Source organism: Amphiura filiformis, chromosome 6 (assembly GCF_039555335.1).
Source record: "Amphiura filiformis chromosome 6, Afil_fr2py, whole genome shotgun sequence".
Lineage (NCBI taxonomy): Eukaryota > Metazoa > Echinodermata > Ophiuroidea > Amphilepidida > Amphiuridae > Amphiura > Amphiura filiformis.
Genome location: NC_092633.1, coordinates 47,205,495 through 47,222,183, shown reverse-complemented (window position 1 = coordinate 47,222,183; position 16,689 = coordinate 47,205,495). Strand labels below are relative to the sequence as shown.

Here is a 16,689-nt window from a genome sequence, read left to right as displayed (position 1 = left end):
GGTTGAAACCCCTTTGCTACAAATATGCCAATTTTATAAAACTAACAATTTTAATTGCTCAACTCCAAATTTTCATAGCTTTTCTCTCTCTCTCTCTAAAAATAAACTTAAATATTTATCACAGTTTTATACATACAAAATCAAAACATTAAATGGAATCAAAATTAGTCAATTCAACTTCACTGTATTTATACATGAAATGAGGACTCATTTACAGAAGTTCATTGCGCTCTTCAATTTAAAATCCACACTCTCCCTGTGGAAGATTTTGGAAATATCTTACACAGGGGGAGTATGAATTTCAAATGGCATCATCACATTAGCAAGCAGCTCCATTTTGAAAACCACTTCAGGGGAAGATTCAGGTTGAATCTTTCGCAGAGGGTTTATGAAATTCAAATGGATCTGCCTAATGTGCTCATTCCATTTGAAATTCATACTCCCCCTGTGGCAGATATTTTCAAAATCTTCCACAGGGGTAATGTGGATTTTAAATGGAAGAGTCCAAATTTATCATTCTGATCAAATACATACAAATATTGAAAAAAAATTAATAGCCCTGAAAATGTTTTTTAAAATGTTATAAACATGTTTCAGTCATGAAACATTTTTTAAATAGTTTATATGTAAAAACACTAGAATAACATTTTTCAAATGTTTTAAAAATGTTATTATAAAATATTTTTGTCAACACTTCAGTAACATCACAATGTATATATTAGAATGTTATGCACCAAGTTGAATGTTAAACGTTTTATACTCTATTCTATATATCCATCATATGACCCGACATTTTTAAATATTAGAATATTTTCTATAAAACGTTGGGTTTGCTGTGTGGTACTTTGCAGATAAAACATTCATTAATATATCAAAACCCCTGCCCCTCCTGAGAAAAGTCATGCACTTGGGATGGAAATGACACCCCTTATAAGCCTTGGGATCTCCTTTATAGAACCCATATCATTTCTCTTGTGTGTCACCTTTACTTGTCTCAATATTTGATTTTAGAACCCCATATCATTCCTCTTGTGTGTCACCTTTACTTGTCTCAATATTTGAGAGCAAACAAATATGACTGATTCCAGTCTCTAAGATGCAAGGTGAAGAAGGCTTATTTTTCATAAATACCGTAACCACTGGTATATAAGCCCCCGATGGGCAATTTCACTTCAAAAATGGGGGTGGGCTTATAACTGGGGAGGGGCTAGTAGTTGAATTTAAAAATAGAAACAATCTTGCCCATGTGTATATGCCTGATGTACCAGTAATTTCTATCATCTTATGTCAATTTTTTTTATATTTGTTCTTAAATGTGAAAGAAAAGCATGAATATGATTTAACAACTTAGCCAAAATTACTACTGGGCTTATACCCGAGTGCACCCTTGTTCCCAGAATGGTTTGAAAAATATGGGGTGGGCTTATAGCCGAAGATGGGCTTATACCCGAGTGGTTACGGTATACATAGCACATGTCAAACACTTGTCAAACGATACATTAATTAAACTGACTGGGCCCTTTAATGAACCGTAGCTGTGACAAAACAAGGTATAAAAGGGCAATAAATTGAACTAAAGGAGGATGGTCTATTTGGTAGCCTCTTCTTCCAAATTTTCCCATTATCAATTTGGAAAAAAATGATGAATCTGCCCCTTTTCCAGGTTTTTCGGAAAAATGTGACTCAAGGTATACCGCAAAGCATGACAATGCAAACATTCTCTGTTGCACATCCCCCAACACTCTGCAGGTGGGGAGGGAGTACAGGTTAGAGGTCACATTCATTGAATCACATTTGAAAACAACAAATAAATGACAAAATCTGACTATCCTCCTTTAATGATATCCAACCATCCTCCTTTAAATTGGCCATTCCATTTGAAATCCACACTACCCCTGTGGAAGATTTAACTAAAGTCTTCCACTGAGGGAGTATGAGTTTCAAATAGAATAGACAATTGGGTAACTTCCATTTGAAATACTCCAGGTGATTATGATAGCCATATACAGGAGGAGTACGGGTTTCAATACAATTAACACTAGCAATTCCATTTAAAAAACATACTCCCTCTGTGAAAGACTTTCCTTTAATCTATGGCAGATATCAAATAGAAGTCCCCAATCAGTTAAATTCAAACAGAAACAATTCAATTTTTAACATAAGACGATCACCGTACTTGCTTATCCACCCGGTACCCCACCTGTATTGCCATATACCCTGATCGCTAACGAATCAAAATTGACGCCCAGGTAGACGTTTCGATGATCCCGTAATGTGCGGATGTAATTCAACGAAGCTTTTTGGTCCTGGCTGGTCATGTTCAGGTCGTTGAAGAGTTTAGAGAGTCCTTCGTTATGAGATTGTTCAAGGATCGCTCTTGAATCGGCTTCCGCTCGTGACAGGATGAGTGCCGACTGTGCCGTCGCATTCTGAGCTATTTCTTCAGCTTGGTTCTCGATCTCTGCAACCTATAGTTAAGATAGAAGAGGTACATGGGCTCTTCAATACTGCATGCCTACTATATAATCTTAAAAAGGTTTCATTATCATTGAGGTATAGGACTTTTTATTTTTTTTTTTTTTTTTAGGTAGGGTAACGACTTGATTATTATTTCTACATGTTCATACTACATACTCTGCAAATTTTAGAAAATTCGCACGAGTCCGTTTTTGGACACTTTCTCCATAGGGCTACATGTAAAGACCAGTTATAGACAAATGGCTCTAAAATAAAACGGACTCGTCCATTTTTCCTCAAATTTTGAATATGATGTAGATTTAACATCTGGAATGTAATGCAATTGGTGTCGTGGCTGCTCTTCTAAATTCATTTATAAAATGTCCGCACCAGACCAAGGTGATATATGTGACCCATCACATCGAAACACGGCAGTTGTCGGAAAACCACATTTAAAAATAATAAAGAAAAAGGGCCTTGATAAATAAAGAAAATAATAAGGAATTTGAACTTTATTTATCACATAAAATTGCCATTCTACATGCGACATTAATGAAAGAGGTGTCATTTTAAAGCTTAGAAGCAGTCCTCTAGCTTGGTAAAGAAATATACAAGTTCATTTTTGACGACAACTGCCGTGTTTCGATGTGATGGGTCATATATCGCTCATTCTACAAAATCCGGTGCCAATAGCCTTTTTTCCATTCTTTGGTCCACAAAAACTTTGTCGAGCATTTAGAGCATCAAATATGTTTTTTTCTGGTAGAACTCAACGAGATCTACACGGACATATATAGTTTTCCATACTTTAAATGCTTTCTTCAGCCTGATTAACCCTTGCAAAGGCTCAAAAATCGCTAAAAATGTGTTTCCACAGCTCAAGTGTCACATCTAACCCTAAATATTTTCTTTGAATATATGCGATTTCTTTACATATTTGTTGTTTTTTAATTAGATAACGCACCATCGTATTGTTTATCAACATTATTTTTTAGTGATTAAAATGTCTTTGTGTAATTCTAAAATAAATTGCACTTTCCACCAAAACGCTGTGAGCTACGTTACCCTTTTTAACACACGTTATTGGAAAGAAGTAAAACAGAGGTATCAATGTAATTTATGGTTTTTGAAAGGAAACACTCATAGGTTTTAAAAATCACAGTAAAAATTGTGATGCTGTAGCATTTTTTTTTAGAAATGTTGTAAACATTGAAATTTCGACCGACCATGTTAAGATTGGTGAGCTACGTTACCAGGATTCTATAGTATGCACTTGTATTACATGTACTTCCTAATAATATGTGAAAGCTACCAGTGGTCGAACCCCATTTATATTAGAATTAACCGACATAACGTTCTAACGTTCGCAAATCACATTAAAAACATTAAAAACCAGTGAACTACGTTACTGTGAGCTCAGTGTTCGATTTTCATCTATTTTTTTGTGTAGCAAAAATTGCTACTCACTTTCAGATTTGAGTAGCAATTCCAAAATTTTGAGTAGCAGTTTGTTTTCACCATATTTTATCGATTTTTTGTATTTTCTTATCTTCTCACAGATTACTCAATCCCAGTACTCAATGCTTAAAAAATGTTATGCAACTGCAGTGTTGCAGACCTAATGTGTTCAAAATTAGGCACCTAAACTTCCTAAGCTGATTATCGTGTGCCCTTTCTAAACGCAAATTTTCCTTCAGTAATCAAGAGAAGTCCTACATTTTTGAGTAGAGGAAACTCACTAATTTATTAGCTGAAGCATTAAAATAATGTGAGGAATCTATGAAATCCTAAAAATCTTGTATAATTTTGGAAGATTGTCACCAAGGACACACGATATTTCCATCTCACCACTGGACTATACACCATATAAACAGTGCTACTTCTATGACGTCATAAAATTAATATGCACGTTTTTAGTTATCTGGTAATACATGGAAGTTTGTAACACAACACGTCATGGAAATAAATTTGCATACAAGGGAGGATACTGTATTTACCGTAGTTTAATGGCGTAAACATCACGATTTAGGGACTTTTGAGTCATATTTTTGTGGATTATTTTCTTGGAAATAGAATTTATGGAAACATTTTTGACTTCGACAAATGGCAACTTGCAAATGATGGTATATCAGCGTGGTTCACGATCGCAAGTAGGCATTTTCCCCCAATTTTTTGGGATCGCATTTTTTGCTACTGGTCTGTGTAGTTGAGTAGCAGTTTGTAAAAATGACTCGCATTTTATGCGATCACGAATCCAGGTAAATCGAACACTGTGTGAGCTACGTTACACACTCATTTACGCATCTTCAAAACTTCTATGAAATGGTGAAATCTGTTTTACATTTCACTCAAGTGATCTTTAATTTGCTTTTTATGACCTTGGATTGAGTAAAAACAGCCCATTTTATAGTCGGTAACGTAGCTCACATTACATTGAGTTATAGTGTTAAAAAACATCATGACTTCCTGAAAGAAAAATATGCAAGTGGTGTTGGCAATTTTTACATCTGAAAGTAGTGATACATTTACTTTTAAAAAACACAAAAAGCAGGTCTTTTTGAACAACTTTTATTTTTTCAATTTTTTTAGTGGATTGGCACCGGATTTTGTAGAATGAGCGATATATGTGCTATGACTTATAAGACATTTATAATTTGAACATGGGGCTGTTCCAGTTGAAGTCTAAAAAAAATGCTGCAATGCTTCCACCTTGAAACATCAATTTACCCTGAGCAATTTCACTTGAAGCTGCCCGTCCCTAGATGATATGGTCTTGGATTTTTTGATCTTTTTATTTTGGTTAATTATGCAAATTAGCTCATTATAATATTCATATGCTACAACCTACATGCATCCTATGTTTATTACCAAACTCCCCTGAAAGTATAAAGACAATAAACCTCCCAACTGAACCTGCCACTGAAGTAGTTTAAATCCCTCAATAAAGATTTCACAAATCAAAAAAAAAAAAAAAAGGGTTGGGATCACAATGGTCTCCCAGCCGGAAGGGAGCACCCTATGTTCAAGTCGAAATCAAGCTCACAAGTTTTGAATTATGCAAATGAGCTAACTAATTAGCATATTTCAGGAAAAATATCTACTGGAAGACCACCAATTGCCAACCCTCAACCAAGTCCCACAAATATACGCTCTACCAGTTCCAAGAAAACATGCTCATAAACTTGGACGAGAAGGGAAGACAAAAGTTCCTGACACCTTGCACATCTTCTTTTTTTTCCCGGCTGTCAGGTAGCCACCTTTATTCTTCATAAAACAGCACAACATATTTATTTTTAATTGGCAAAGAAGAGCAAAATATAAAATTGAAGCCAGCCAGCAGTGTTTTGTAAGCAAAGTATGAGCAAGGGAAAATGGAGCAGAGAAAAACACTGCTAATTGGCATTCAATAAAATTATTTACCCCCCCCCCCCATGAGAACTACCTGCCAATTGGTCAAAAAGAAGTTTTCATTATCAATTGGACCAATCAGCAACATTGTTAGAATAATTTCACCACACAAAAAAATTGGGCTGAATTGTCTGCAAAGCTCCATTCTCATTGGTGCTTTAAATGAAGACATCATGTAATTGACCAATCAGAGGCAATGTTAGATCGGCAGGTAGTGCTCAGGGGGTTAAGTATGACTACTAACAAAAGGTGACAGAGAACAACATGAACAGACAAGAAAATGCTTCATTTCAAAGTAGGGAGCCAGATTGAAGAATTTCACTTGACAGATGAAATGGGCTATTTGATTAAATAAACACACTCCCCCTGTGGAAGATTTTGAAAATATCTGCTACAGGGGGAGTATGAATTTCAGATGGAATTATAGCTCATTAGGCAGCTCCATTTGAATTTCATACACCCTCTGAGAAAGTTTCAACATGAATCTTCCACAGCAGGAGGGTGAGTTGCAAATGGAGTTGCTAATGTGCTCATTCCATTTGATATTCATACTCCCACTGTGGCAGATATTTCCAAAATCTTCCACAGGGGTAGTGTGTATTTTAAATGGAACAGCCCAATGATGCACAAAGTGATGATTGACATTTAAACACTGCCAAATGACTTCCCATACAACATGTACATTTCATAAGTCAGTCACACAAACTGACAAAAACACCCCCACACACATACTCGTGCATTACATATACTTCCGAGGACCTGAAAAAAAAATGATGAAATTTTTACAAGTCCAAATGTGTGTGTGTCCTCGGTGTGTTGGTGGGTTATTATGTCAAGCGCTCAAGAGGTCGGTAATACCGAATAAATTCGATTCCGGTTAACACTACAAGGACATTAAGCTATAGAGGGGGTAGTAGGGTATAATACCTCATTTTTCACAGTTTAACAAGGTTTGCGTAGCGAGGATGCGTGTTTAGGTCCTCGGTAAAAAAAATTTCCTCGGTGTGTCGGTCAGGGTCTTAGCTAGCCACCCGTCTGGCCGTCATCTTAGACGGTCATCTTAGACGGCCAGTTTGCTCCTGGGACGGGCAAAATTAATGCCTTTGACAGATGCTATATTATAAATTGTATGTTTTAAGAAGCTAATTGTCCTTTTTAGTAAACCCAATTAGTAGAACAAGGCCATATCAGCACATATTTTAACTCTTTGAACCCCCAACAGGCTTTAGACGTCTGGTAAATATTTTAAAGGTCAAATTAGGACAAGGCAATTTTATTCAAATGACGGGCAACTCTCAATTTCTAGCTAAGACTCTGGTGTTGGTGTGTTGTTATGTCAGAGTCCTGGGAAGTATTTGTAATGCAAATGCACCGACACAAAGAAGGGATACCACAGATTTCAACACTTACTATTCTATCGGTTTCTACCCGTGCAAGCTGAGCTGTCTGCAGGTGCACCTCTCTATCGCCGTCTTCCCGCTGTGTCAATGTCTTAAGATTGCGTTCTCTAACATTCTCAGGAATGTCGACGTACCCCATCTGGAAGTATTTCACATCTGCAAATAGACCTTTGTCTTCTATGGTGCACTGGCTGTAGTCAAGACAACCAATTTCACAGCCTGTAGTAGTGTGAAGGAGAAGAAAATGAGGTGATGTGTATGTAGGGCTGTTAAGACCCCCTTTTCAGCATTGCTGTCTCCCAAAGACCTCTTATTTTTCCTTTCGATCTGTCACCCAAAGACCCTTATATATCCATTTGAACAGCAACAAGTCATCAATCACTGATTTTGTTGCTTCTTTTGAAATAACAAAACCATTTAGAACTAGAAATTCAATTTTCAAGGCTCTCACCCAAAGACCACATTGAAAAAAAAGTTAATATTCTTACCCATGCCCCCCTAATTTTGACCCAAACGGTCTGTCTGTCACCAAATGACCCCATATTTTGTACATTTTGCTCTCACCGAATGCCAACATTCATGCTCTCATCCAATGACCCAATATTTTTTATATTTTGCTCTCACCAAATGCCCCTTACTGTGAAAGTGCCAGCCCTATACCTACACCCATTTGATATTGAAGTGCCCCCGGGCCAAATGCATACACGACAAAGAATTAGTGCAATTTCTGCTACTTCTTGTGATGAAGTAGGAACGGTTGGTCAGGACTTTTTTTGGTTTTTTAATGATTTTTTTTTCTAGAAAAGGCTAAATGACCCTACAATCTCAATGAAACTTTGAAAAATCTGAAGAATTTTTGCAAATATATTCTGAAAACATTTCAGTAAAAATCAGTCCAATTCAGCTAAATAAACCTTTTGGGCTTGTCCAGGATACAAGTGGGTAATTGCTATATTTCCTAAAATCAAACTGGTCCTTGGCCAGATTGCTGAGCACTTGTGCAAGGCATCAAACATTTATGGGAGCTTGTCTAGGGAATATGCTGGTGGATATATCCCTTATAAACTATGTTGGCTCTTTGTAACACAGCTTCAGAACTATTCCTTGTATTCACAATAATTTAACATAGATGGTTTATTAACATGCATTTTGATACCCATTTGTCCAATGAGGTTCAATGCTAATGCAACAGAGTAGTATTTTTAAAGAAAAATACTCTGAATTTAAAAGTTGCATTTTACAGCGATCAATGTTTATCTATACAAGCATTGTGGCATGTAAAACCCACTGCAACTTTCAAATTCCGATATTTTCAAAAAAACACTACTGTGTAGTCTGTGTTGCTAATATAGAACAAAATTAGATGTACATGTATGAGGTATTAAAATGCACGTAAATAAACAGTCATTCTTTTTATGTTAAATTATTGTGAATATGATTATTAGCTTTCAAACTATAGGGGTACTTTTTGTGAATGCTTTATGACAAAATATAATCATCCAATTCTGGAAATGTAAAGAAAAAATATATGTTTTTTTTTGACATTTCCGTTTTTTTTAATGGGCAAATTGGCATGGATCCCTGAGTTGTCACTTGAAAATCTCAATATGTACATGTAGGGGTGCTAATTAGGGAAGGGATGCTAATTAGGTCAAATAAGATAACAACTATATACCTTCGCTGCTGTCTTCACAGTTTCTTTTGCAGCATATTCCACCGAGCCTTAACCTAACTGCTTTGAACATGGCAGACTCGATGTCCGACCTGTTCCTGCCAAAATCTTCTGTAGCAAAATCTTTGGTGGCACCCTTCAAGGCGTCAATGGCATTGTTCTGCAATATCTCCTCGTATTGGAGATCATAGGTGTCATGAAGTAGCTTGAGATCATCACGGCGAAGAAAATACTGGAAACTACAGTCTATATTGACCTGGATGGGGGAAATTTTAATATACACATTATATAATGATTTATAGGCCTATATGTGACACGATATGGTCCATGGGGGCCAAAGGCGGTAAAGGTAAAAATATGGAGTAAAAAACAATAAAATAAATAAGAAAATAGACATCTTTAGAACCAAGTATGCTAGACCTTTGGTGTTTTCAGTAAATGATAGCCTATTGTACATGTATGTATAAACTATAATGTAGTTATTACAGTAACTCAATTTTCAAAAATGCCCCCATGGTCCAGATCGTGTCACATATATATAATCTTGTGTTAATTAGGGAACAAACTGGTTTCGTTTCTCAGCCGACCCCCTCCCTCGCTGCCAGAAACGTAATAATAAAATGTTGCAAATTTTGACATAATAATAATAATGACACATTTTTTCAGACCGATGTTTTTGTACAAACGTAATCGAATATTTTTACCCCCTCCCTCAAACGAAACCAGTTACATTTATAGGACATCATCGATCTTTTGGTTTGTTCTCTTACTTAAATCCAACATCAAGTATTAGGTGACTTTTTTTTGCCTTTGCATTACAATTTTCGAACGATGAACAAGAATGAAAAGATAAGGTTGAAGCTGTAATATCATCATTACGTTTAGTGAATTAACCTATTTCATACAGGAGAAGAAAAAAACACATGCTTTTTGCTATTTTTATAACAAAATTATCACTAAAAATGTTAGAAAATAGAACCAAATATAAATTCATCAACCCGCCCGAAAATGAATCAACCCTACGTGACGTGTATACCTGCAAAAGCACTGCGCATAGTACGCAGAGTGCACATCACAATCAATGCATGTTTTGGATTTTTCTAACGCTTGCTCTGATTGGTTCTCGCTATCAAAGAGTGTATGAAACAGAAACAATGGATGACTACAAGGATATACATGTTTGTAGGATGTCATAGATAACATACACAGGAAGCAGGTTAAAGGTTAATATCACACTACATGCTGATAAGAGTTATATGAATTTATTCAGCACAAATTAAATAACATTATATTTTATATTATTAATATGAATAAAGGAAATAATGTACAAACCATAAAATTTATAGCAACACAAAAACAAAACAACATGAACTAGTAGAGTACAAGACAATACGGAAAAACAATCTATATCAATGACTGAATTAAAAAGACTAGTTTGCGCCTGACGTCACTGTCAATCTAACTCCCCACGACCCCTAATTGGTTGGTAGTGTGTAAAAGGAAGGTTGATTCATCGTGTGCCGATTGGAGAAAAGTAATCGCAGCAAATGGCAAAAAATTATGGTATTTTTACAAGGCAAAACAGCAACGTTTCTAGGCATTGTTGACATGGTGCCTTCAGAAATAAGTGTCCTATTGTTAAGATTTTTGAGATGGTTTGTAAATTTGAAGGTGCAAAGTTGACCATATAACACGCTGTTTTACTGGCAAAAGTAACAATCAAAATAACAAGAGACCCAGACCATGAAAAGAGAATAAATGTAGGCGAGAAAGAGAAAAATAAAAGTTTGTTGAGGAAGGTGACAAGGCCAGGAATTTTTCCCGGGGGACATTGAGGGGCAAAGTGAACTTCGGGGAGGGGGGGTTCAAGTCAACAAAATTTGCGTGGCCCTGATTGACATGTGCTGTACACATGAAAATCTCAGTTGGCAATGAGGGAGCTGTTAAAAGAGTATGAAAGCGTATTATAGTGTTGGTATCGACAAGGCGTTGTCGACAAAATTGTCGACAAGAGCACTTTTGCCAATTGGCGACAAGAGCTTTGCATGTATCGACAAAAAAATATCAGAAATTTTATGATCGAAATTGAAAAATTGATTGGCAGAAACTTTGCTAATTTCCTTCTTTTTTACTAGCAACCCAAAAGATCTCATGTGACAAGAAAGTTATGAATCTTTTTTTATCTAAATATCAAAGGATAGTTCATAATATAGCATCCAAAATGGTCAAATCCAGCAAAATTGTGACCCCTTTCCATGCTTTCCCATTTTCGTCGATGTTGATTTGGCTGCAGCCATCTTGGTTTATTTTTAGAACGGCCACCATGTGACGTCAGGGGGGCTTGGCCGAATAACGATCGTTGATTGGCCAAATGTCAAGGTCGTTCTTAGCGTGCCGTGTGCACACTTGGGATGACGAAATTTATTTTGTGTGTTTACTTGGTTGAGTATTTGTTTATTTATATGTTTTTTACGTGAAAAATATGCTTTATTTTCTTAGTTCCTCTCACCCCACATGCAAATAATATTTAAGCAACTATACCATGACTATATAGCGTGGCCAGTATGTATCGTTTTCATAGTCCATGCAGCGTGTTGACTGTATAAATATGCACTCTGTAGCTTGCCTAATTTTGAACCTTGATCGTCGCAATTTGCCATGCGGCGAATTTTTGGGACGGGCAGATTGTCGACGTCGGCTTTTTAATTTTTATCGATCTGTAGCTTGCCGAATTTTGAACCTTGATCGTCGCAATTTGCCATGCGGCGAATTTTTGGGACGGGCAGATTGTCGACGTCGGCTTTTTAATTTTCATCGATTGTCGACAATGAAAATGCTTGCTGATACCAGAGCTAGCGTATTACCGTATTCGTCCGAGTATAGTCCCACGTTCGAGTATAGTCCCCATTTTTGAAAAATTACAGAAATTGTAAAAAAAAAGAATAAAAAAAAAAAGTGGAGTGTCCCTGGACCTAGACCTAGGATCATTCATGGTTGACCTAAAAAAAAAAAAATTCCAAGATGTTTTGTATTTTTAATATGAAAATTGATAATTTGTATTCATGTCATACTCTATTAAGGATATCAAAATGCATTTAAATTCAATGCATTTTGATATCATTAATAGAGTATGACATTTTTTTTTAGGTCAACCATGAATGATCCTAGCATCTAGGTCTAGGGACACTCAAAACCAAAAAAAAAAAAACTTAAAAAAAAAAAGTAAAAATTTTTTTTTCACAATTGGGGGTGGGACTATACTGGACCAATACGGTAGTTAAAATAAATGTGCTTATACATGAAGAATATAATGTTGATAAAAGTGAGAGTATTATGCTGGTTTCATACTTTCTGCCGCTTGATGCTGAGCAGCGTGATGCTTTATCATGTCACTTGTGCAGCAGAGGCTGCAGAGCAGCACGACGCTGAGTGGCAGCAGCATGACTCTGAAAGCCAATGTTGCCACTCAGTACCGCTCTGTGCTCTTCAAACCCTGTTCACGTAGGTCAGAGCGACACCACTCCCGAGTTGACTTCAACTCCTACTGACCTGTGGCTTTGGGCAAACCGGTGGAGTGATCCATATATCGGCTTACTGCTGGTCATTGCTAGCATTTCTGGTGTGACTGCGCAGTGAAGCAAAATCGTCGTCAGAGCGGCAGGAAAGTATGAAACCAGCATTAGACTGGCTTTAAATCTAGTGTCAACAATTTACCAACATACCTCTAGCCTATTACTAGTAAAAACTGCTACGTCACGCAAATCGATCAAATGCGCGTCCGAAGGGAACACTTTAAACTCTCTCGTCAAACCCACGTAATGATGTCCGCTGGTGTATACCTTGGATGTATCTACTGTGCGTGTGGTTTTACTTCGTGGAAACCCGTACTATGACCATGATGATGCATGAAGATGATGATGCATATGGAAAAAAAAACAAGCAAAGAAACCAAATATGATATGGTGAATGCATGTTCGGATTGTATGATACATACCGCTAGTCTGTTGCTGGTGAACACCTCCACACGTTTTAACGCTATCAAATGGGCATCAGCTTGGAATGTCTTAAATCCCTTTGTTATGCCAATGCTGTGGTGACCCATACCGTACACTTTAGATGTATCCACTTTCCGGGTTGTAGTACTCTTAACAAAACCATACTGGGGTATAGCAACAATTCATTTAAACATTGGTTACATTATCACATTTCATATTGTTGTCAATTCCAGCTGTACCTTATGTTCAAGTCTGCTGGAAAGTTGTGCAAGTTTATATGTTAAATTTCAGTTGAAAGTTGTTGAAATTGTAAACTCCAGTCAAAATTTGTGCAAATTGGCCTACAAGTAAGTCACTTTTTGTTTGGAACAATTCCATAATCTTTCACACCGTTCCCACTTTTAATTGATGGATGAAAATGCTTGGAATTGGAATAATTTAAAAAGTTGAATTTGGCTGGAATTCTAAATATTCCTTAAGGGATCTAAAAAAGCGTTTATTAGCGTTTTAGACAGTATTTTTGTGGGACATGAGAGCACCTCGGACCTATCGAATTGCATTCTGAATACTGAAGCATGTCTTTCTGATATCAAATAATTTTCATTTTTGAAAATGACAATATAATACAAATTTTATGACAAATTATAAAAATTTGATATTTTTCAAATTTTTGATATATAACAGTCCTCGAAGTAAATTATATAAATCTAATGATATATTCTTAAAGTGTATGTAGCAGGGAGGAAAAGTCGACGGTCAATTGAAAATTGTGACCTTTCATATTGAAGATATGGATTTTTTCCCAAAAGACCTAATTTTTTTTGGTGTTTTGGGGAAAAAATCCATATCTTCAATACTGAAAGGTCAAAATTTTCAATTGATCGTCGGCTTTTCATCCTACCTACATACACTTTTTAAAGTATAAATCATCAGATTTATAAAGTTTACTTCAAGTACTGTTAAATATCAAAAATATCAATTTTTAATCATTTGCCATAAAATGTGTATTAAATTGCAATTTCAAAAAATCAAAATTATTTGATATCAGAATGACATTCTTCGTATTCAGAATGCAATTCGATATGTCTGATGTGCTCTAATGTCCCAAAATAAATACTGTCCAAACGTTCATACCCCAGCCCTTAAGGGGGGTATGTGATTGTTAAATGGAATTGCCCACTGGGATTTCTGCTCATTTAGCTCAAGATGAGTATGGTATGTAGTTGACAATTTTTCAAACACAAAATGCAGTTACTTTTTATTATTAATTGGCCTGATCTTATCCATGAGGCTAAATTAAATCTAAATTTATACAATCTATAAAAAATGACCAAAATTACACCACAATTTATTGCAATTTTGGCAAAATGTCAAATTATAAACCATCCCTATGCACTTATAAGTGCTTTACACGGTTTGCTGCTAGCGAGTAGCGACTTAACTATAAAAGAGAATCACTAATATCGCCTTCTGAAGACAAAATTCTACAAAGGTAGGGTTGCTAAGAATACGCAATCAAGTTATTTGGGGTGGAAATTGCATATTTTGGCTCAAAATGCGTTTTTTTGTCATTTGTGGAAAATCTCTCTAAAAAATTTTTGTGCGATTTTTATTTTTTTACGATATGGGGAGTCCCTTGACCTAGAGCCAAGTGTTGCAATCATTCAGCAAAAAAAGGAAATTAAAACTTGCAAATGTAGGAATTTTTTTGTGGTTTTTGGCCTCCAAAATCACATATTCTTAGCAAACCTATATATCCAAAGGTTTATATGGGGATGGTTTACTAGTAGGATGCTATTTGGCGTTATGCAGTGCCAGTGATTAAAACAATATCATGATGCTAATTGCTAATTGCTAACTGGCATTTAAGGGGGTACTACACCCCTGTCCAATTTTGTGCCTATTTTGCATTTTTCTCAAAAATCATAGCGTATTGGTGACAAGTAAGATATGTATATTATAGGGGCAAGTACTACAACTACTGCTATGGAAATTTTATTTCAGCACAGACAATAGTTGTGGAGTTACAGTCAAAAATGAGGGAAAACCAGTTTTTGATCAATAAATGGCATTAAACTCACCTCATAATACTCAACTCCATGGAAACCTAGCGGAACCAATATAACGATGAGAAAAATAGTTACTCCAGACAGAAATAACACAGCTTTAATCCAAGTTTCCATGGTTACAAAAGGATAGCACACTTATTAAACTACAGTCATGTCTGAAAGAAAACAAATGAAAGTTAATTAGTCAAACATATGAGCATTTCAAGTGCATGGGGCTGAGTATGATGTTGCCATGGAATTTTATGATGTCAGAGCAGGGCCGTAGCAAGGTCGAAAAATGTGGGGCGGCCATCACAAATATGGGGCAGCCAAATTACAAATCTATGCCCATATTGAAATAAAGATACAAAGAAAAACATAACAAATTTCTCAAAAAGTGGGCGGCCATGGCATCCCGGCCGCCCGCTTTCTACGACCCTGTGTCAGAGGTCAAGAACATCTCAGAGAATAACTAATAGTTTTTCACCTGTGCTTTTGAATGAAGGTCTCAAATTGAAAATCAACATGATTTTCCATTTTGATAATAAAATAAAATATGTCTATATTTCACTTGACCCTAGACTTCTCCGTAGTCCACTTGCCCATTTTGCATACTCTTGGTATTACATTTTAAAAGCATAAAACGCTGATTTGTATAAATTTGTGTGCAATTGATAGATTTTCACATCCGATCTTTTCAGTCACTGTACTCCCTCTGTTTGTTAGCTTCCCAAATCCCAACTGGACTACTTACTTTGGGTTGCAGTTAAGATTCTTAACATGGGACTCAGGGTTGTAGCTAGCCAAATTTTAGTACCGGCTAAAATTAAGAGAAAATTCAATCAGAATGCCAATTACTTGACAGTAATGGCATTTGACAGCTGTTTTGAGGACACTTTGTCATTTCAGTGCTGGTCGGCAAAACCCATAATTCCCTTGAGTGCCGGTCGGTCAGGCTGAGTACTGGTTACTGCCGACCAGCACCGACCCCCGTGGCTACAACCCTGATGGGACTCTATGGAGAGTTCTAAGGCCAATTTCTGGCCTCACTAAAATTGGCCATGATGTAATGATCTTTAAATGGATCTGGCTTATGATTGGTCGCCCAGATCTCGCTATGGTTTAAATCCTCCAGGCATGTGCCATTTAATGATTACCAGTAACTGCATCGTACACAACAATCTATGGAATTTGCGGCACGTTTGTGCTGGCGCGAAAGTTAAACTCTCAGTGGTGCATGGACATACATTTAGCGCATCGTGTACTACCATGCTTAGTACTTGTGGTTAAATTGGATTGATAAACAAGTATGATTGACAGTGTGTTTTAGAGACCAAAGTCCCTGGGTAAAGTTCTGCTGAAAAGCCAAGGTACATAGTCGGATTTTTTACTCGGGCTTTCGTGATCAATAAACTGGTAGATTCCAAAATCAGAATTGTTCAGTATTGAAGTGAGCCATTATAATTATGCAAGATATGTTGCATTCAATTTCAATAACCTTTTTTCTTGATTGTCACTATTAAAAAATTTTAAACTCTTTATGACCATTTTACTATTGAACACTTTAATTTTAATAAACAGTATAATTGAGTTCAACGGAATGCGTTCATCATGATTAATAATAACATATTTTTATCAAAATTCAACTATGGCATAGTTAAAACTTGACCCAAATATATACCGTAACCACTCGGGTATACTATAAGGCC

The 16,689-nt window shown here is 36.2% G+C and overlaps 1 protein-coding gene across 3 annotated transcripts in view; it reads right to left on the bottom strand.

The window, feature by feature from the left end:
- Positions 1-1,157: 1,157 nt before the first annotated feature.
- LOC140155513 (uncharacterized) overlaps positions 1,158-16,689 on the bottom strand; it is a 30,232-nt gene continuing 14,700 nt past the window's right edge. For 2 of the 3 annotated variants that reach the window (XM_072178382.1, XM_072178383.1), the window contains exons 2-6: positions 15,014-15,156; positions 12,932-13,096; positions 8,941-9,193; positions 7,276-7,484; positions 1,158-2,468 (exon numbers count right to left, since the gene is read on the bottom strand). In XM_072178382.1, the coding sequence (XP_072034483.1) occupies positions 2,181-2,468; positions 7,276-7,484; positions 8,941-9,193; positions 12,932-13,096; positions 15,014-15,115 (1,017 nt within the window). In that variant the 5' untranslated portion in view covers positions 15,116-15,156 and the 3' untranslated portion in view covers positions 1,158-2,180. Of the gene's footprint in view, positions 2,469-7,275; positions 7,485-8,940; positions 9,194-12,659; positions 12,825-12,931; positions 13,097-15,013; positions 15,157-16,689 lie in introns of all 3 variants that reach the window. The other variant, XM_072178384.1, reaches the window with a different exon arrangement.